The 21127-nt window shown below is 41.7% G+C and overlaps 3 protein-coding genes across 3 annotated transcripts; 1 reads left to right on the forward strand and 2 right to left on the reverse strand.

Annotated features, from left to right (window-relative positions):
* The first annotated feature begins 1336 nt into the window (after positions 1-1336).
* Positions 1337-11770, forward strand: aldh18a1 (aldehyde dehydrogenase 18 family, member A1). The gene is made up of 18 exons (XM_079182237.1): positions 1337-1439; positions 1593-1704; positions 3140-3291; positions 4005-4154; positions 4462-4566; positions 4693-4845; positions 5374-5464; positions 5910-6034; positions 6521-6665; positions 7099-7172; positions 7402-7501; positions 7928-8148; positions 8362-8499; positions 8656-8851; positions 9139-9260; positions 9371-9557; positions 11204-11299; positions 11455-11770. Exons 2-18 carry the CDS (start codon positions 1614-1616, stop codon positions 11649-11651), a joined length of 2343 nt encoding a protein of 780 aa, XP_079038363.1. The 5' UTR covers positions 1337-1439; positions 1593-1613; the 3' UTR covers positions 11652-11770.
* A 3765-nt stretch (positions 11771-15535) lies between these two features.
* On the reverse strand, positions 15536-17121 carry crygmx (crystallin, gamma MX; the record flags this gene model as incomplete). The annotated part of the gene is made up of 3 exons (XM_079182922.1): positions 15536-15811; positions 16142-16384; positions 17113-17121. The coding sequence occupies 3 exons, from the start codon at positions 17119-17121 to the stop codon at positions 15536-15538; spliced, it is 528 nt and encodes a 175-aa protein (XP_079039048.1).
* Positions 17122-17675: 554 nt separating this feature from the next.
* crygmxl2 (crystallin, gamma MX, like 2) lies at positions 17676-19714 on the reverse strand (the record flags this gene model as incomplete). Its single annotated transcript, XM_079182923.1, has 3 exons — positions 17676-17951; positions 18444-18718; positions 19687-19714. 3 exons carry the CDS (start codon positions 19712-19714, stop codon positions 17676-17678), a joined length of 579 nt encoding a protein of 192 aa, XP_079039049.1.
* Positions 19715-21127: the final 1413 nt, after the last annotated feature.

The following is a 21127-nucleotide window of genomic DNA, read 5'->3' on the forward strand; positions in this document are numbered from 1 at the left end:
CAATGACATTGCTTTTTGTATATGCCGCAAACATTGTGTTTATAAATTCCACTTCACTGCAAAACATCACTAAATTTCTTTTCAGGACCAATATGAACATAAGTCTTGTGTCTGCATTCCCTGCAGGTATTGGAGGTATAGGCGTGGCAGAAGGTCATCAGCAGAGTGGAAAAACCTGAGCTCATCAGCAACACTGGCAACACATGGGCCCTGTTTGCCAGTGTAATCTTTTAAAAACCCTCTTTGAGCTCAGTTGGCCCCTCTCTCCTCCCTGAGAAACCCATTTGGTTTTTGGTTGACATTGTGGCTACAGCGACACTATACAACATTGCATACACACTTTTCACTCATGCACTAACCTACACTGCTGAACGTACTGACTCCACTGTTGGTTTAAGCTTGCCTCTTATGTTGCCTTTAAGTAAATAAATCGTTTGTAAATTTGCTTGGTTGTGTGCATCTCACTCTTCTGTTATGGCCGTGCGGCCCGGTTTGTGACAATAATAAAATAAGTATGCACGGGCGTGACTCCAACATGGCACCACGACATAAGGTAATTACACGAAGAAATGCATAGCAGATAAAGTATATGGGTACATGTTTTATTGATTATAAATTGGATAGACTCATTTAATCCTGAAGTGTTCAAACGACGGACAAAACATTGAGAACTTTGCTTTATGGATGTTAAATTTCCCCAAATTTATAACGTTAATAAACTGACAGTCTGCTGAACTTTATGGTTTTTGTTTTTATAGTACAATATTACATCCTTGGTGTCCAGCTTGGTTTAAGTGTTAACATAGTCCTCAATTTTCTTCCAAAATCTTAATATATACTCATTAAAATGTAATGAGTATACATTAAGATTTCGGAATGATTAAATAGATGTTTAGTTCTTGATGTTTTACAGAATATACATGCGTTATTTGTTAGAACCATAGACTGTATATAAAAAGTTTAGAACCTCAAATCTTAAGAAAAATGTGTTAGTGCTTTAGTTTGAAATGTGTGTCACTTCCGTTCGTGTTCCGCATTTCGCCGGCTAGCCCGACGTCACATCCTGCCACTTCACCGCCACTTTACGAGACTTTTCTGTGTTTACAAACTTGATGTGCAACATTGCATCTTAACGTCAATGCGACCATAAGTGATGCGTTAATCGTTGGTCTTCTGACTCTAGCGGGAAAACAATTTACAGACGCTGCGGGGGCAACGGTCGTTGCAAGCAGCAGTGGCAGTTTCATCAGCAGCTCTGTCACACTCAGGGGAGGAGTCGTTCACATGCAAAGTCCACCTCTGTTGAAGTATTTCTGTGATAAATGATGAAGTAACGGGTTCACGAAGATGAGAACAACTCAATAGAAGACGTTGCTCAGGGGCCAGGGCAGGTACATAGCCCACACAGGACAAGCCACACGGGGACTTCAGGAGGTTAAGTAAGAACAGAGCAATTACATTTTGACCTCACCTCAGGTTACAAGGGATCACTTTTTATGCTGCCATTTAGATACAACACCCACCTCTAATTTCTTGAACGTGTTTGATGCTTATATGTTGAGCATTTCTCTCTTTGTATGTCTTTGTGACAGTATTAAACTACTAAACTGACCATGCTGCTGCGAAGGCTGACCCTGTGTTCAAGGATCCGACTGGATTACCAGAGACACGTATGCCGGGTGCTCACCAGACCACTGACACAAGGCAAGTCATGCTGCACCACATTGTGATAAATATATATATTATGCATATTACGTTCTCGATCATCCAGTAGTGTGTTGTTATTGCAGATCTTTAGATATAAAAAGAGGATTTTGTTCTAATATAGAGTCTCTGAATCGATTTCTTGATTAATAAAGTGACAGAATATTACATTATTCTAATATGTGATTCATCATTGAAGTCATTTTTTCTTGTTTTTAGATTTTCAGGTTTGAGGATTTTCTGCATTTCTTTGTTTTATGTAACAGTAAACTGTTACAAGCAATTTTAAGACATCGCCTTGGGCTTTAGCGACGTGTGAGGAAACATGTTCACTGTTTTCAAACATTTTACAGACCTAACAATTCATTGATGTATTTAAAAATAATCAACAGATCAATAATACAATCATTGAAAGATGCAACCCTAGAATTAACAAGTTTTGATAATTTATCAAGCAGTTTATCAAGCAGAAATACCAGATATTTACTTTCCTCTGCTTTATATTACTGCAAATTAATACATTGAAGTTTTGACTGTTTTTTAAAAATGTTTTCTGACACAACATAGTCTAAATGATTTATTAAGAAAATAACAGACATTTATTTATAATGAATATAATTAGATTCAGCTTTAATACGCTCTTGCTTGCAGATTCGAAAGCATCTTTCTACTGAAAGTGGACAAATAAGTTCATGATTGTGTCCATGTCAACATAGTATCTACAGGCAGATGTGATGAATGTCAGAGGTGCACCCAATAATACTTTGCTGTTGTAACTTACTGTGTAAACTTTGACTAGAATGTTGTTCCTGCAGGGACCAACTCTAGTCAGAACAAGATGTCACAGACCCCTCTCCCTCTCTCCCTCCCTCCCTCCCTCCCGCTTCATTGCCTCAGAGAGATGTGTACTGTCAGCACAGTCTTTTCTGCTTCCCCTGCTGATGTGGCGGTTTGAAGGCTGTGGTTATCTGTTTCCCAGGTTACAGATGAATCTATAAGAGGGCTTTACTCTGTTTGTCTCAGTCATATCATCCATGAAAACCAGCAAAACATGCCTGTTTGTACATGGATGTAATGACGGCAGTGTTTTTGTGTGGAAAGGTTTATATCAATAAATGAATAGGATATATAGATTGAACGTGCCGCCTACAGCAGTGCATTGATTTTATTCCTCTCATGACTTTACTTTTGGATTTAATTTAAATAGATTTGTATTAATAAATGGATCTCCTAACTTAGCTCCCCATGTCTTTCAAGAATGATTAATTAATCTCAATAGAATAGTTTGCCTCTGATTTTTCTCCTCAATGACAGGTGTATCTTTTTCTATTCAGGCATCATTTCATTGTAGCTCAAAGTGACTTCTGAGCGATAAAACACCCTCTATCACAAGCAGTGTAAAAATAACATCTTCGCCCTCTGCACCTCTACACAGCTCCCCAGGGGAGGGCCCACGGCAGCTCCTTTGCACATCGCGGTGAACTGCGTCAGGCCAAGAGGATCGTAGTGAAGCTCGGCAGCGCTGTGGTCACACGTGGAGATGAATGCGGCCTGGCACTGGGGAGGCTGGCCTCCATTGTGGAGCAGGTAAGAGGCCAAACACCAGCACGAACTGCACGTACATGTGGAACATTATTGATGAGAAACTAAATACAAGCTTAAACAGCATCTGTTTCAAGTTCTGTGATATTTTTTCATCCACTGCAGTTTGTTGATCTGTAGACGAGCTCCCAAACATACATATTTATCTGCATAAGTATACTTTCTTTCTGATTCCAACTTATTTTATTTGTTGTTAATTGATTTTAATGTTGTTACATACTCAACTTTACTTTTCTCTTCTACTTTTCCTTTACTACACATCTATGAGATGTATCGAAGCGCTGTAACCTTTCATTATTAGAAAAAGGAGCACAAATCATAATCGCAACAAGATTATGAATGAAACATTTGAATGAATATAGTTTATTTGAAAAGAAAATTCAGGCACATTTAATTTAAATTCTAATTGTAACTTTTCTTGCTTAGAGCACCAAAAGCGTAACTCCATTCACCCCATTGTAATTATGTAGAGGCAGAAATCTCAGTGACAGATACCTCAAAACACTCACAATTAAAGCAATAACTAACATCATGGCTAGTTACAACAAGGGGTAAGAAAGAAATGTTTTTTTTCGTCATTTTGGTGGACCAACCTTTTGAAGCTGATTCCTCAGTGAGTCTGAGCAGAAAAAAAACACAAAACAAACTGCAGCCCCAGCTGTCGTGTGCGATTCCTAATTGGGTGTATCGTTGTCCAGGTGGCCATGCTGCAGAATCAAGGCAGGGAGATGATGATTGTCACCAGTGGAGCGGTGGCCTTTGGCAAGCAAAGATTAAGACATGAGATCCTGCTGTCCCAGAGTGTCCGACAGGCGCTGCACTCAGGAAACAATCAGCTCAAAGACACGGTAAGAGAAGGTGGAGGAATGTGTTGAGCCTTAAGGTAACGTTAAATCTACACTGAGTCAGATAATTAGATTAGATTTCTGTTGCTGCTCTCCGCGGGCTTTCTTTCAATTATGTAAATAGAGATCACCTCAATGAGACTGGTACCGATCCATTAGAGGATTTGTGCTCTTACTTTTCACTCCGTTACATACTTTATTTCCCCACCGTTCTGCAGAACACCTGGCATAGTTTGATTGAAGCGTGTTGCTGGTTGAAGCCGTTTACTGAGAGAATCAGTGTAACTACGTTTACTGCATTTCTGTTCAGTCTTTGCCAGTGCTGGAGGCCCGGGCCTGTGCTGCGGCGGGACAGAGTGGCCTGATGGCCCTGTACGAGGCCATGTTCACCCAATACAGCACTTGCACTGCACAGGTACTTCTATACCTCCATAGGAAAAGAATCCCTTTTTAAAATGCTGAAGATTTGTATGCATTATGCAGAGTGACATCTTTTAATCTGTCTCTCTCACTCGGCGCTCTTTGTTAATTCTGCTGTCAGGTCCTGGTGACAAATCTGGATTTCCACGATGACCAAAAGAGGCAGAATCTGAACAGCACACTGCAGGAGCTGCTGCGTATGAACATCGTGCCCATCATCAACACCAATGACGCTGTGGTGCCCCCGCCGGAGCCCAACAGCGACCTGCAGGGGGTAAATGTGGGTACAGACAGCATGGGGTGGCGGTGGTGACGGTGGCGGTGGCAGCGGGGGATGCTGAAGTGGTTGGTAGAGACGGTGTTCCTAATGTGTAGACAGTCACTGTTCATTAGCGGCAGTATTCTCTTTCATCCACACACACGCTGAAACCCTTCTGCCACCCGGAAATCACCTCATCAGCTCTGCCTTCACCCATTAAGGCATGTGCATGCAGGGAGGGTGTGTGTGGCAGTGCATGCCGTCACTTGGGAGGAGGTGCTGTCAGAAGGTATGGGACTAACTTCTGTACATAGACCCATCCTCTACCTGTCCTGCAGGAATAACCAAACACTAAAAAATATCTAACGTATAACACACCTTTTCTGCTTCTCTCTCTCTTTCTCATTACATACGTATTTAGATATTTGTTTCCGTTTATCAGCTTGCCTCTATCCTTCAAGAAAAGGCTCAGACGGGTAAATGTCAGATGGCTGACTTTCTGTCTGCAGGAGCTGACATCAGCATTTTTCTTTGTTTCTTAAGGTGATCAGCATTAAGGACAACGACAGTCTGGCGGCGCGGCTAGCTGTAGAGATGAAGGCTGACCTCCTCATCGCGCTGTCTGACGTGGAAGGTATGTGCGTTACCACAACAACAGTCTGGGTCAGCTGTTAGGTAATAACACCATCTGTCCGCGCTCTTCACCGGGAAAAAAAAAAAAACCCCACCAGCCCATCTCAGGGTCACATGAGAGTCATGTGAAAGAGACAAACACAGACCTTCTGCCTTCATGTTTGAAATTGATGCTGATGGGGTTAGCACAAGGTGTGTGTGCGCACACGAGTGTGTCATGAGCTGAGCAAGGGTCCATTCAGTACCAATTGAGTAGATTTAGAAGGTTGACTGAGAGTCATCAGTTTTATCAAATTTATTTATGCGTCAGTTAAATGCTGACACTAGTATAGACACTAGTATAGAGTGTATTTTACTAAAGTTGGAGGGCAATGTGTCTTGCTGCTTTGTGTATTTTAGACGCATGTGTGAGCAAATAAGTTGTGTAAGCACCGTTGATTTCTTAGGACTGTACAACAGCCCTCCTGGAACAGATGACGCTAAGCTCATTGACATCTTCTACCCTGGAGACCAGCAATCCATCATCTATGGTACAAAGTCCAGAGTTGGAATTGGAGGCATGGAGGCCAAGGTATGTCAAAAGCACTCAATCACTTTGTTAAAAACTCTTTTTTATTTACATTCAAGTCAAAAAGCCTCATCTGAGTGCAAAGCTTTTTGTACAATGGATTTTATACTCATGTTTAGAGGAAAAACATGTATGCCCAAGCCTGTTAATGAGAGATTTAAATTATAGTACTCCATCAGTCACAGCAACATGCATCTTTTTTCATAATGACTACTTTTACTTTTGATATTTTAAGGACATTTTGATGTAAAAAAATCTGTATTTCTATTTCAATTTATTTTGAATGCAGGACTTTTACTAGTATTTTCACATTGTTAAGTGAGATAAGAAAAAATACGTAAATTATGTTCTGCTTCTTTATGTAATGTATGTGGAAGGTAACGTATGGTTTTGACATTTATATTGAGATTGTAAACTCATCCTTTAAAAAAGTAAAGGCTTCACATAGAGACTTAAGAATCGCGTGTCTCTTTCTGTGTTTATTTGCAGGTCAAGGCTGCCATGTGGGCCCTGCAAGGTGGCACCTCAGTGGTCATTGCAAATGGCACCCACCCCAAAGTAACGGGTCATGTCATCACTGACATTGTGGAGGGCAAGAAAGTGGGAACCTTCTTCTCTGAGATCAAACCTGCTGGTGAGTTCACCTGGGTTGCATGCCTTCCCTCTCACGTTCGTGTTGTTGCAGACAAAAAAAATCAACCCAGTATAATACAACAGTCCTTCAGGAAGGTTAGAATGTTAGAATGTTCAACTTCTGTTTTTGTCAAAACAGAAGTTGCTATGCTATGGTAATTTTGAAACTTGTTTGGGGTGCTATCTGCTATCTAACATTGTGTCCACCTCTCTATAACCAATACAGTTCAACAGCACCACTATAGCCTCCAAATTAAAAAGATCAAGTTGAGTCAACACCTCTATAAAGGTTTTTGTTGAGAAACTGTTTTAACCTTCATGGGTTATGATTTGTTATAGGACTGTTGTATTAGACTACATTAGTGTTAGGTAGGTGTACCTAATAAGCTGGCTACTGAGTGTACTTTGAGTGTCTGTCCCCGATCCCTAACCAGGCCCAACTGTGGAGCATCAGACAGAAATGGCACGAAAGAACGGAAGAACCCTGGCTTCTCTGCCCCCAGACCAGGTGCCACATTGTTTTAAGAAAAAAAAAAAGACTATTCTTGTGTTCAGTTAACACTGTTAGTTGTGTTTAACGATTTCATTTTATCAGTAAAGATGTGTTTCTATTGTTATGAACAACAACATTTTAGAGCTAAACTTACCTTTTTATCAGAAACAGAGAAACACTGACCTCTTGTGGATGGATGTGCTGTATGCTCATCCTGCCTGTGTTTGGTTTACTGTGTTGTCAGAGGAGTGAGATCATCTGCAAGCTTGCAGAGCTGTTGACTGAAAAAAAGGAAGAGATTCTGACTGCTAACAAGATGGACATGGACCTGGCTGTAAATGCAGGTAACAGAGGTCCACAATGTGTCCGTTTGTCAGGTTTACAGAGGATGTGACAGTGTTGCACCTGGCAAACTTTTAGCACTATTTTAAGTTTTTAGAGTCCATAATATGTATTAAGTATGTGGCATGAGCTAATAATTCCTTTGCAGAGGAAAGGGTGGTATTTCCGGGGCTTACTTAGAAATATAAGCTCTTATCAAAAGACTCTTCTCTGACAAGAAAGAATCAAATCTAATTATAATCATGATATTGCAACTTAAACGTACCTCAGAGATCATTTTGTAAATATTTCCAAATGGGCAGTTGTGTTTATATCTCTCCACCAGAGGGCGACTCTGTCATTTTATCCTTCTGTGGTTTGCCCTCAGTTAGTGGAAGCCCATATCACCTGATAGCAAAGTGCAACCTTGCTCTCCCTCCTTTCTACAGGCCATTTGCCACCAGCCATGCTAAAGCGCCTGAGTTTGTCACCAGCCAAACTTAACAGCTTGGCCATAGGTCTGCGCCAGATTGCCGTGGCCGCCCAGGACAGTGTGGGTCGCGTGCTGCGCAGGACCAGGGTGGCTCACAACCTGGAGCTGGAGCAGATAACTGTGCCCATTGGAGTTCTCCTGGTCATCTTTGAGGCCCGACCTGACTGCCTGCCACAGGTATCCAGGCAAACGGATCCGGCAATTTGACTCTGTACTGACAAATGCAAACAACATAGATAAATTATCAAGATGTCACACCAAGAACACCTTTGTCTGTAAATGTATATACATTCCAACAAATCTCTCTTGATTCTCATTCATGTTTTTTTGCAAGACTCTTTTGAAATGACTGCAGTAATATCACAAACCCTGTGTGTTTTTACCTCCCAGGTGTCAGCATTGGCTATAGCCAGTGGTAATGCCCTCCTGCTGAAGGGAGGAAAGGAGGCAGCCAACACCAACCGGGTCCTCCACCAGCTCACCCAGGAAGCCCTTTCCATGTACGGAGTCAGAGAGGCAGTGCAGCTGGTAAAATATGTTTCCTATACATGTATTCATTACAAAGCAATACAAACCTGACATATAACACAGTTTATGGACTGGGAGAACGCAGAAGTCTGGATGGAAATGCATCACCTCAATTAGAAACGTAGCTGCTGTGGTTGACATGTATTTTGTTACAAGGTGAGCACTCGTGAGGATGTGGAGGATCTGTGCCGACTGGACAAGATGATCGACTTGATCATCCCTCGAGGATCATCCCAGTTGGTTAGGAACATTCAGCGGGCTGCGAAGGGCATCCCGGTGCTGGGTCACAGCGAGGGAATCTGCCACGTCTACGTTGATGGGGAAGCCAGCGTGGACAAAGTCATCAAAATCGGTCAGCATTTATAAATCCCCCTGATTACTTGTGCTGCAGAAGTAACCGTATTAGTAAATGTACACGACTCACACATTTGAGTAACTGACGATCGCCTCTCGTGGAACAAGCGGTATTACAAGCAGATGCGGGCCCGGGGTAGCTGGTTAGCTTGCTAATTTCAGTAGAAATCTCTGCAACAAAATGCATAGACGTCTTTAACATCGGGTCAACACCGTAACTTCCTCGCATTCTGTTGATGGTAGTTCTAACTACTACTAACATACTGTCTATTTTTCCCGTTCCAGTCAGAGACTCTAAGTGCGACTACCCGGCTGCATGTAATGCCATGGAAAGCCTGCTGATTCACAGGGACATCCTCAGGACGCCACTGTTTGACCAGATCGTTGACATGTTGCGCACCGAACGGGTAAAGCACCTTACAAGTACTTTTACATGTCATCCAACATAAGATGAATGATTAAAAAAAAAAAAAGGACTTGTTATCTCATTTGTCATGTTTCTGTGTGGCGTCACTAGGTGAAGATTCATGCCGGCCCTCGGTTCGCCTCCTACCTGACGTTCAGCCCGTCGGAGGCGAAGTCCCTGCGGACAGAGTACGGGGATCTGGAGTGCTGCATTGAGGTGGTGGACAGCATGCAGGAGGCTGTGGACCATATTCACAAGTATGGCAGCTCCCACACCGACGTCATCATCACAGAAAACGGTAGGTGGCCCAATGCGTTCGTTCTAGTATTTTCTTGCTGTGTCTCTCCATCAATTTGCATTTTAAAATGGCAAAAATCTTTCATTATTATGGTCATATTTTACCTCACCATGGTCTAAACGGCACTGGTGAGTCTCGGTCTATCTTGCCTTGATTTATTCCTCTTCATGAAAGGTGTCTGATATTCATCGTCTTGATTCACCTTCCTCGTTCATCTCACTTTCTGCCACAGGGACTAATGAGCAGTGACACGTTGTTGTCAAGATGAGTGCACAGCCTCCCTGTGTGACGCCAATGTAGGGGACAGAGCTCATTTAAAATGTAGAGCAGATGCTAAAACACAGTTTACAGGAGTCCTCCCTGTCATAACTTTGGGTCGTGTAGCAGTTTCAAAACATTTTTGTCTTTTTAAGTGAGCCGTCACACCGCCTCTTTCTAATTCGTGTTGATTGAAACCTTCCTGAGTATCTCCTGATTTTAAAGGCAGACAGTGTTGAAGACCAACATATCGCCATTTTTATGTCTCATTCATTTGTCGGGCAATTTTTGGGGGTATCATGAAATCTTGGTGTGAACTAAAGGTGTCGCATAAATAGCAGCATTTGTAACATGGATAGACTCCTATAGAAGGAACCATTCTGAGAAAATAATATCTACAATAATGCATGAAAGAAACTCATTAAAGGTTGATATACAAATATGCAGAATATTTGAAAGTCTCTTCAGGCAATCGTATAAAAAGTGAGCAGCGTATGAAAAATTCAAGGCTGTGTTCCAAATCCCATACTTCATCTTTTTTCTTTTAGCACAGACTGAAGCTACCCTTACAAAGTACGTACTGTTGCATTCTTTATGCATGAAATTGGGACATGTTACTTTGAACTTTGACCCTCTTGCTCATACATCCGTCATTTATCTTTGCGGCTTCTATCAGTGAGCTGTCGTCGGTCTGTGCTCATCTGCTGCGCAGAGGATTGTGGGACAGAATAGCCAGAAAAGCGTGCACACCGCAAAATGCAACCGCATGCAACTAAACGTCGTGGTATTTTTGGCATACTGCATTTGACATACTGTGTGTTGGGACATACTGAATCATTTTCCAGCATAATAAACAATATGGGTAGTGGAACACACCCAAAGTGTGCCGTTCACATTTCTACATTGAGGATTTTTCTCACCTGCAGTGGAGGATGTGCTGCTGCCATCTGGTGACCACAGAAGGTACCTCGATGAATTAAAATGCACTCAGTTGTTTGTCTCGGTGTCGGCTAATCTCAAAGAAGAGGGATTAAGATGAAGAATGGATACAATAAGTAGCAAGATACACTGGATAGAATATGGACATGGATAGTTAGGTAGGTGTTATAGCTATTAGAGACACACTGGATGAGAGAGAGAGAGAGAGAGAGAGAGAGAGAGAGAGAGAGAGAATATAAACTAGGTATAAACGTAAGTATAGATAGATTTATTCGTGAATTGGAAGATAATCTGTGATGTAATCTAGAGAAAACCTGCATTATTTCAGCTCAATTTCTATGGCACCACCACGATGAATAGTTGTTGTCACATACTTGTCAATGCCTGGAAGGGTCTAGCGATGCAAAGTTGTGACCTAGTGGCACCGATAAGCTGCCTTTCTCTTACAGAGGACACAGCTGAGCAGTTCCTGCAGCTGCTGGACAGCGCCTGTGTTTTCTGGAACGCCAGCTCCCGTTTCGCTGATGGCTTCCGCTTTGGACTTGGTAAGTGTGGTGGTCTTATCATTTGTCTTTTGTTGCCTCTTTTTTTCCTACATATTCTTACTTGTATTTCAATTGTTGTTCACTCTCAAACTGCTGCAGAGCCTCTTTCAACAACACAAATGTTTAACATTCTCACTTGCTGTCTTTGTCTCTAGGAGCAGAGGTAGGTATTAGCACTGCACGTATCCATGCCCGAGGCCCCGTTGGGCTGGAGGGGCTGCTCACCACCAAGTGGGTCCTGAGAGGTGACGGGCACACAGCAGCCGACTTCTCTGAACAGGGTACCATGAAGTACCTCCATGAAAACCTGCCCGTCGTGCCACCTCTTGCTGGGCAGAGGGAAAGCAACTAGCCCAGAGACTTTCACAACTCTCACTTGGTCGAAATGGTTTGCATTGCCCACCAGCAGCTCCCTCTGGGGTCTTGTTGCAGATAATGGCTGATGTCACTACTGTTTACACATATTTTAAATTCTACCTCAGCTTATGATTCTTTTATATGAGTTGGGTAAGTCCCCCTAATAGGCTCCGGCAGGATGTATTATGTGGCAATCACAACACAATACCTCCCTAATAATAGATTAATTGGAGTACCGTGAGCAAGAATGAAGTTAACTAAGATTACGTTCTTTGAGACAGAGTAAATACATAATATTTACATATCAATATCAAAGGACACTGAAGTGCTTGAAATTCTTCTTCTAATAAGGCAATCTCAGGAATGACACTGACACTAATTCACAGAAACATTTCCTTCATTTCATCGTAATATGTGTATGAAAGAAATTCAAGATCTTTATTGTTATACGCATAATTTCAGAGAAGAAGTCGTCGGCAATGAAAATCTTCTCAGGCTCCCACCAACAATGTTCATTTAAATATGTATGCAAAGATAAACATGCAAGTAAAAGCGGGACTCTTTAAGACGTGTACAACATTGACTTTCTTTGTCAATGTTATTGTGTAACGTCAATGGTCAGCACAGTTGGTAATTCTCTGTAGCCCTTAAAAACACAGTAATATGATGATGGGCATGTTGTATCTTTATCTTAGATACATTTATTAGATATTGTATATCGTTCACAAGTTCCTGCTATAATTGTAAATATATTCTAAGTGTAAGGCCTAATTTTATTTGAGCTGATTGCATTAACTCATTTCCCACTAGCTTCATGCTGATTCTACAGTAAACACTTTCTTTGTTTATGTAGCATCCCTTTTTGCTTTTCTTGTTGTAATTTCATTTTCTGAATGTACAGGTATTCTTTAGATGATGTGCTGATCTTTATGTCATTTCAGACTTGGAACTAATGCAACATATCAAGTTAGCATTTAATAGAAGACAATGTTGCTTTCTCTCAGTTTAACCAAATCCGGGTGTGTTATGGATTAAGATTTTCTGTACTAAAACCTAATGACGTGATTAACATTTATACACAAGTATCCGACATTTACCAGTTTTGTTTTACAGCAATACAAGTTAGAATACTTGTATGACTCCATTTTATTTAAATTTTTATTGTTACAAGTTGTGCTCATTTTTCCATGCTTTGCTGCTTTCCTGCGTGTTCATTTTGGCGCCCAAAGCCTCTGTCAGAGCAGGAACGGTAATTGACAAGCTGCCTCCTTCAAGCTGGAGGGGCAAATGCGACTGCTTTTAAATTAAGCTCTGTAACATTCCAGCCTCTGAGCTCCTGTCTGATGTCTTGCAATGCACACTTAAGGATTGGTTTGGGTTGTATAATAGCGATATTGTAGAATAAAAAATAAAAAGAATATTTGGATATTTTTCTTACTTTCTTTGATTTTTGCATTTGAAATGTTAAGGATTTTATACGCTCATCTTCATCTCTGTCCTGGCACTAGTCTTTTTACTTTCACAAAGAACACAAATTAATGGGGGGAAAAAAAGTCGTGCTGATCTGAAAAACAGATGTCTAAAAAGAGCCTTTTTAAAGTTGCCCATAGGGGAATTCGCGTTGCTGGAAGTGGGGCAAGGAAGATGGAAGACAATACTATAGAGGTTTAATTATCCAGCCATCAGAAATGAAAAGAGGGAGAAGGAGAACTGAGACTAATAATGGAATCACAGGCTTACGTTCTGGGTTTCTTTCGTTTTCTTTCTCTTCTCCAGCATCTAAAGAATTCATTCTCTAAAACGCACTACTTACCCTTCAATCAGCTTCCCATCACCAAGTCCAAAGGGTTCAGAGATGAAGAGGGAGACAAAACTCGGATCTCACTCTTTTGTCCTTTTTATGTTTGAAGCGATTGAAAATATCGTCTAAATGACTTGAGGTAGAGAAGGAACAATCCAGGGACATTGAGTATTGCCTGTTTGATGCACAGTGTGTTATAGAGCTGTATTTTATAATATTGCATCAAAGTTGTTTGCTCCAGTAACGCTAGCTATTCAGGATCATATGTGGATACCTAGTTGCTTTATTAACACCAGTTTTCTACTTAAGTAATAACGTAATTCTGATGAGTGTTTTGTTGTGATATGGAAGGCTTTCATTGTCAGGTTATTGACTGAAATCTCTATTATGTTAAGGTTGAGCAGTGGATTTTGCATTGAATTTATCATATACTGGCAATAAGCTGCGACCCTGTATGTAGACTCTCACAATTCTCAGCTAAATCGTTCCCAAAGTGTCTGATACTCCAGGTTTGAATCCAAGTCAACAACTTATTTTACGTTGCCATGCTATTTTTGATCAGCCCAGTTCTGTCCTCTGCTGATGTACCAACTTATGTCTCTTAAAAACTGAACTTAGGACAGATTGCATTGATGCTTTAAGTAGAACTAGTAGATTGTGCAACATGACTGTACTGAATATTTAAGCTGTTTACAAAGTTTTCAGGTTTTTGCAGGGTTGTAACCATACAATTGAAACCACCAGTTTTCTGTAGATCTATGCAAGTCTAAAGGGCTTACTCCCTAAATTAGGTTAATATTTGGAGACACTGCCCCTTTTATGATTTTAGATTAACTTCTATTTATGGCTGAGAACTCATCTCTTATCTGGTATCGCCCCCAGACCCCAGCTGATCAGCTCCCATGTTGCACCCTGTTGATGTTGTCCACAGATATAAAAAGAGTGATGAGGGCAAATCACTGGACTTGTACAGCAAAGCAGACAATCCTTTAATTGGACATTACTCAAGGCCAAAAGTCACATTTCTTGTTGTGCTTGATCTTAAGAGACACTCAAATGCACTCCCCACTGGGCTTAAATTTTTTTTGAATCAATAATTAATGGTCAAAGTTATTTATTCATCTTTGCCAATTACGCAGCGTCTAATTAACAATTTCAATAATTGATATTTATTTCTGAAAGGGTTCAGTATCTTGGGCTGATGAAAAATGCATGAGCAGGGATGCGGACTGGGTTTTGTTTTTTGTTCTGAGAGAGCTTGATGCTCCGGGCTAATACCAGACCACTTTGACTCCAACTCTTTGAGTTGGCACTGGCCCTGTGATGTGGATCTAATATGGGCATCTTTCATGGGCCCAACGCGCTTACTCTGTACCATGTGATCTCATAAAGACTCCTACATGCTCATCCTCAGATACCCTTTTTTTGGTCTTTTAATATTGAACTTCAAAGAATAAGCTTCTGTTTCCTTGATTTTTTTTCTTTGTGTATGTGGAATGACAATATCACGGCAAACTGTAGAAACTCTCGGTCTAGGACCTCGGTGGTTACATTTCGATCTAACTCTGTGGCCTGATGAAACTAAGTTCAATCACCATACTAAAGAGAAAAATATTCCTCAGATTTATGAAAAGTCATATCCCCCTGATCTTTTTATAGTGACAGCTGTAGTAGCCAATAGGAAATTAACAAAGGCTCCCTTTAGTTGACTTTCATCAAGTTTTCTTTTATTGTGATTCCAGTAGGACAGGAGGTTGGGGACCGGCGAGGCAAATCATTTTGCTCTGGGACGACCAAAGCAAAAAAAAGATCATCACTATTTATTGAGCGTTGCTTGAGCACTGAGTTGGGGAGGAAGTTTACCCAGCAATGCAAAGCAACCCAACAAAACCAGAACCCAACATCAGACACACCAAAACCCGCCATCATTCAAATGTATGATTTTGGGGTTTGGGGTTAGGACACCACAGTGTTGAGACCACACTGAAACAGTGCTGGCATTAGGGGGGAACAAGAGGGTGGGATGTTTAACAGTGGGGCTCAATAAGGATAAAAAAAAAAAAAGAAGAAGCTGGGAATCAGTTGAGCTCAGTGATACGTCTCAGAGAGCCGCTGGTGGGGCTGTTGCTTCCCCACTCGCTGTGCCTCCTGTACTCTCCGGGACGCAAGAAGAACTGGCGTCCCCTGTAGTTGGGGTGTTCATGCAGTATCCAGTAGCCCTCCATGACGTTGACAGAGGAGATGTCACGGGTGTGGAAACGCTCGTTCAGATCCGGGCAGTCGTCCATTAGCTCCATATTCTGACCTCCAAAGTCAGACCGCTCAAAGATCTTCATCCTGTAGTTACCATTATACTAGGGAGGAAATGGTGATAATGTCATTTAACACAAGTATTTATTAAACTTTATATTACCACAGTAGAATAACTTGACAATTTGAAGTTATTGATAGACTAACTGATCCAATGACCCAGTCCATATTTCTCATAACACACTTTTTTTTTAACTTCAATTATAGGTCAAGGTACAAAGAGATGCTTTAAAATAGCCTCAGGTACTGGCACAAAGTGGTGAAAACAGTAGGACCAGGCTTGAGAACTAAATGATCTTAAACTGGCACATCTACAGGAAGCTTTTTAGTGAGAACATTGCTGCAAACAGGGTAGGGCATCAGTTAAAACTCACAGGTGGCACCATGCGGCAGGAGCGGATGCAGTCATTGAAGCCTGCCCAGCGTTGGTAGTCGGGGTACTCGCCCTTGTTCAGCATGTACTGGTAGCCGCCATAATTGGGCTTCTCATAGGCCACCCAGCAACCGCTGTCCACCTTTATCGAGTTACAGCGGCTGAAGTGGTTTTGCATCTCAGGACAGTCACTATTGCACTCATAGTGACGACCCTGGAAGTTCTTCTCTTCGTAGAAGATAACCTGCAAGTGAGGGATGGGTGGACGTTATCACCACGCGGGTTTATGTCAAAGACCAACTATTATTTGCATAGTTTTACAACTCTGCAGACTCTTCAACAAAGCTAACTTTTAGTCTCATTTAGATTCATAACCATACCATTTGGTATTCTGAGCCAGGTTTGCAAGTGAGCTTTGTCAAACAAAGTTCTTCTACAAAATAACTGCAAGTGAAATTTTGAAATAGATAAGCTTAAGGGAGTTTGAAGAAATGTCCCAAATGCTGTACCAGAAGCAAAGTTTGATAAAATACTGAACAGCATGTGGTATATTTTAATGAAGAGGAAAAAAAAATCTTGGCCCATTTATTTTTATTTTTTTACAGGAATTAGGACTCCAAGTTCAGTTGAATAATTGCAATGTTTTACTATCCTCAACAGAAGACAAAGGCATCTTTTAATTAAGTATAACTAACTAAGTCTTATTGTGCCGCTTTTATTTAGCTTTTTTTTTCTGCGATTCTTTGCCATTTCTAGCTTACTTTCCTGTATGAAAATATGGTAATTCTTCCCACACAAGGTTAAGTTATCACTCAGCGAAGGTCTTTCACATTTTATGTGACAAAAGGAAATTATTTTTTAGTGTTTCTATGCAGCTTATTTACCCTTTTAGATGCAAATGATCAACACGCTACGCACAACACACAACATTTTAGGAGCTTTTACTGTATAGATTTTAAATTGCATGCTTACCTTGCCCATTGTAACTGTGTTAAGTTCAGTCCAGACCAGATGTCGGGATGTACCAGACCTCTTTATAGACCCTGCTGGGATCAGGGCTTTGCAAATGTGAAACAAAGCTTTGTCGTGTCAGCACAGTAGGCTGTATAGACAGCAGAACACTATAGGACTGGTGAGCTGCAGCAGCCGCTTTGTCTCTGTCAAAGCCACGTCTGTCTATAGAAAATACTGTACAACTGCACTTTCTCAAAGGGCTACAATAAGAGTTGCAACATCTGCCTTTATTGGCATGAATGCCAGAAACCTACATGCAGACTGGGAGGATAGGCAGGGCAGCAAAAAGGGCAGGTTGGGTTTGTTTCAGTGGGTATTTGACAGTGACATAGATCATTGAGCAGCAACAGGCTTTTATCAGTTGAAGATGTTCACTTAGCAAATGTGCTACTTGGCCAAAGAGTCTTATTGTACATCATTCTCATGTTTGCATAATGCGTGGATGTGTTCAAATAAGCTCACGAAGCACATAGTTATTTGAAAATGAAGTTTTTAATTTGAGTTGCGCATGGGGTTAGAGTTTACATGACAGTCCTCATCCTCCTGAATGAGCCCACCATGGGATTGTGGCAGCCCCAGTCACCACAGGCCCTGTACTCTCCGGGGCGCAGGAAATACTGGCGTCCCCTGTAGTTAGGGTGCTCATAGAAGATCCAGAAACCCTCCATGATGTTGCAGGAGTAAATATCATGGTAGCGGAAGCGATCGTACAGGTTAGGGCAGTCATCCATGAACTCCATTGTGTGTCCCATCATGTCAGGCCTGTTGTAGATCCTCATCTTGTAGGAGCCTCTATACTGTGTGTGAGAAAGAAATCAGAGCACGATTATTATCATTCTTTTGACGTGAACCTGAGAGAGCTCTTTTGGTAGAGCTTTCAGCCCTGAGCTGATATCTTTAAACTTTAAATTCAAGAGAGTCCTTGTACACTTACTTACATACTTACTTGCTACGGATGAGAATGAGCACCAACTCTTTTAGAGCATGACAGAATTACATTTTTTTTTCCCCCTCACTTAACTGCCAGAAACACTCAATGTGACTAACAGAATTAGAATGAAGGCACCAAGTCTTATGGGGGGGTGTATCATATTCCCTTTTAAAAGCTGACTGGGTCTCCTTGTGGGCCTTGCAACAGAGACTTTTATGCTCTGACCTGCCTGAGTTTCTGTTAATGACATCAAAAGGCCAGTGATTGACATTCATTTCTTTGATGCACAAGGTGAGTGGTGGAGGGGGGGGGGGGGTGAGAGGACTACCGATCCCATCTGTCTGTTTGATTGACTTACAGGGGCGTACATCTGGCAGGAGCGTACACAGTTGTTGAAGCCCATCCAGCTGTGGTGGTCAGAGTACTCGCCAGGGCCAATGATGTACTGGTAACCCATGTAATGAGGCTTCTCATAGGCCACCCAGTGACCACCGCTGACACGGATGGAGTTGCAGCAGTTGAAGTGCCTGAAGGTGTCCATGCAGTCATTGCTGCACTCCCAGTGGCGGCCCTGGAAGTTGCGGCCTTCGTAGAAGATAATCTTGAAAAGGAGAGAGAGAGAAGCATATATCACTCAGGTTAATGTTAGGTATATAGATCTACTAGTTGCAATACTCATGAATGAACTGCAGGGGACACTGCTCTCCCTTGAACAAACTCCATCACTTTTTTATGAGTCCTACCGAGTGTACAAGCCTCTCCTGTCTGCTGAACACTTGTATATTATTTTTCAGAGCTTGACAGGTGAAAATCAAGGCAATTGAAACTATTGTTTCAGCTGACTTCTATTTAAAGAACTCATTATATGCTCGGCCAATCTGAACACATTCAACTTTGTTGTCACTGTCACACAAACACAATGAATCTGTCATATTTGGATACCATATAATTGTTGATCTCCATAGACGCTTTCCTTTTAAACACCTATAAGTGTGTTTTTTTCTCTCAAAAATAAGTTGTCAAGAGTTAGCACTCCATTCTATTTTTTTGAATCTGATATTTTAACTCGAATGAGGACTTTTTTGAGTGCCTCTCTTTGCCCATTGCTGCATTTTCTTTAGCTGGTACACTATTTGACACAAGTTCCCAAATCCTGCCATTTTCCTTCTTCACTTCTCCGTAAAAAAAAAAATGTTGCTATATTGCATGTGAGCTCATACCTTTCCCATGGTTGTAGGACTGTGGATGTCTAGCGCACCATAGACCTAGACACACTTACAGGTCCTTTTATACTCTCCCACTGACGATGAGGCCTCTGACACGTCAGGGACTACAGTACTACTCTTTACCTTTTCAGATGCCAACTGCTGTTCCCTTTGTCTGGCAGCACACAGTTACCTTATCTCCTGTCTGCTAGAGTTTACCTATAGAATTGACAACCGCCTCCCCCCTCCCCACTCCCCAAAAACCAAAAACACAACTGCTATTCTGTGTTTGTATGACCCTTGTTCTTTCATGACCTGGTGATGCAGCCTTTTGAAATATCACACAAAGGCCCTTTAGGTACGTGGCCCCCCAACAACAAAGCTTTAAAAGTGTACATGGGGTGAGGTCATTTTTGGGGGCCATTCTCTAAACTAGTACTTCACCGTTTCAGGATTTCATTTCATACGTGGCCAGCGTGGAAATTTGGATCATAGTTACTTTTCAGTCAGTCCCAGTTTAAGCGAGTTTGGATTGGTATGTTCCCTAAGTACGTACGGGTCACAATGTAATTGTTATTCAATTCCTGTTAAAGGAAAGCGGTTTTGATACTGTGGACTGAGTCAAGCTTTTGTGTTGATGTAATCTACAGTGATATGTTGTCTCTTTTTGCTTCCATAGCCTGCAGTTGTACTATGATGCCAGACGAGACTGGTCTGTTTGCAGATGTACAGACAGAACTGTTCAGTGTGCGTGTGTTTGTGGGATATAAAAGGAGGGGTTCGAGGCATCTGTGTGTTTGAGTCTTTGTATAAAATGATAGATGTTTGGACTTGAATCTTTGGCTTGTAAGCATAGCCCAGAGCTGAAGGGGAAAAGGCCAGAAAGAGTTGCCGCCATGTATTGTGTTCCCAAAGCCCAGCTGATGCCAGAAAGGTCAGTCTCATCCTTTAGCCTTTCATCGGGATAAAGGGCTCGTGCCCTCTCTCCACTTTGTGTGCTGTTTGCAGCTTCAACTGTGTAAAAAGGCAAATGGTTTCAGAAAGCACAATAGCCATTATGTTCCTGGGCAAAAACACTGCTACTGTGGAAGCATATCCAGAGCCATATGATTCTGTTTCGGTGTTAAGGAACAGCGTTGATAAGCTTTTGCTCCTTTGATCATTCATTGACTTGAAACTCTCATAGGCTTCAACAGCTTTCATGTTTGAAGCTGCACTCTTTTTCTATGACATAAGTAGATCATTGATATCCTTTCATCACAGTGTGCAGCGTAATTGTGGCAGATTATCAGATGGGATGTTGTTTTTGTTTTGTGAGTTTCTTGAGGAAATATTTACTCCGGCGGAAAGGTTTTATCGGAACATATAAGAAACAAATGTGTAGATTTTCCTCATATGTTCATTCTTAGATTAATGGTTTCTTTCATCGGGCTAAATGTAAAACCTTTGTACTCCTGATGCAAGAGGGCAGCAGAATGACAGGGAAATCATACTCCGGCTGGATCGCACATGTTCAAGCGCCGCATGGTGCAGAAGCAAGTGTTCACTTTTCTCAGGTGTCTTTGAGCGGGACTCTGCCTCCTCTGCTCAGCCTGACCGCTGACCTCCGCATTCAGAGAAGCATATGTAACAGAGGTGCAATGCAGTGCCTAAACCAGGAATAAAACTGACTCATTGTCATTGTTCTTGTTTTCATCACTGAGGAACATCAGCTAACCCTAACTCATTAGTCGGGACCTTGGCTCTCTCCACGTCTCTGTGGCTTCCAGAGGGGAACCTTGTTTCACAGGCTCTCAAATGATCATCTTTAGCTGCGCTACAAGACATCTCCTCCCCA

The sequence above is a fragment of the Pholis gunnellus genome (assembly GCF_910591455.1).
Source record: "Pholis gunnellus genome assembly, chromosome: 21".
Classification (NCBI taxonomy): Eukaryota; Metazoa; Chordata; class Actinopteri; order Perciformes; family Pholidae; genus Pholis; species Pholis gunnellus.

Bases quoted from the DNA above. Each gene is read 5' to 3' on its own strand.
- aldh18a1 (XM_079182237.1), top strand. From the start codon at position 1,614: ATGCTGCTGCGAAGGCTGACCCTGTGTTCAAGGATCCGACTGGATTAC. The intron at 3,292-4,004 runs GTAAGAGGCCAA...ATCGTTGTCCAG, and splicing joins TGGCCTCCATTGTGGAGCAG to GTGGCCATGCTGCAGAATCA. The intron at 9,261-9,370 runs GTAAAGCACCTT...TGGCGTCACTAG, and splicing joins ACATGTTGCGCACCGAACGG to GTGAAGATTCATGCCGGCCC.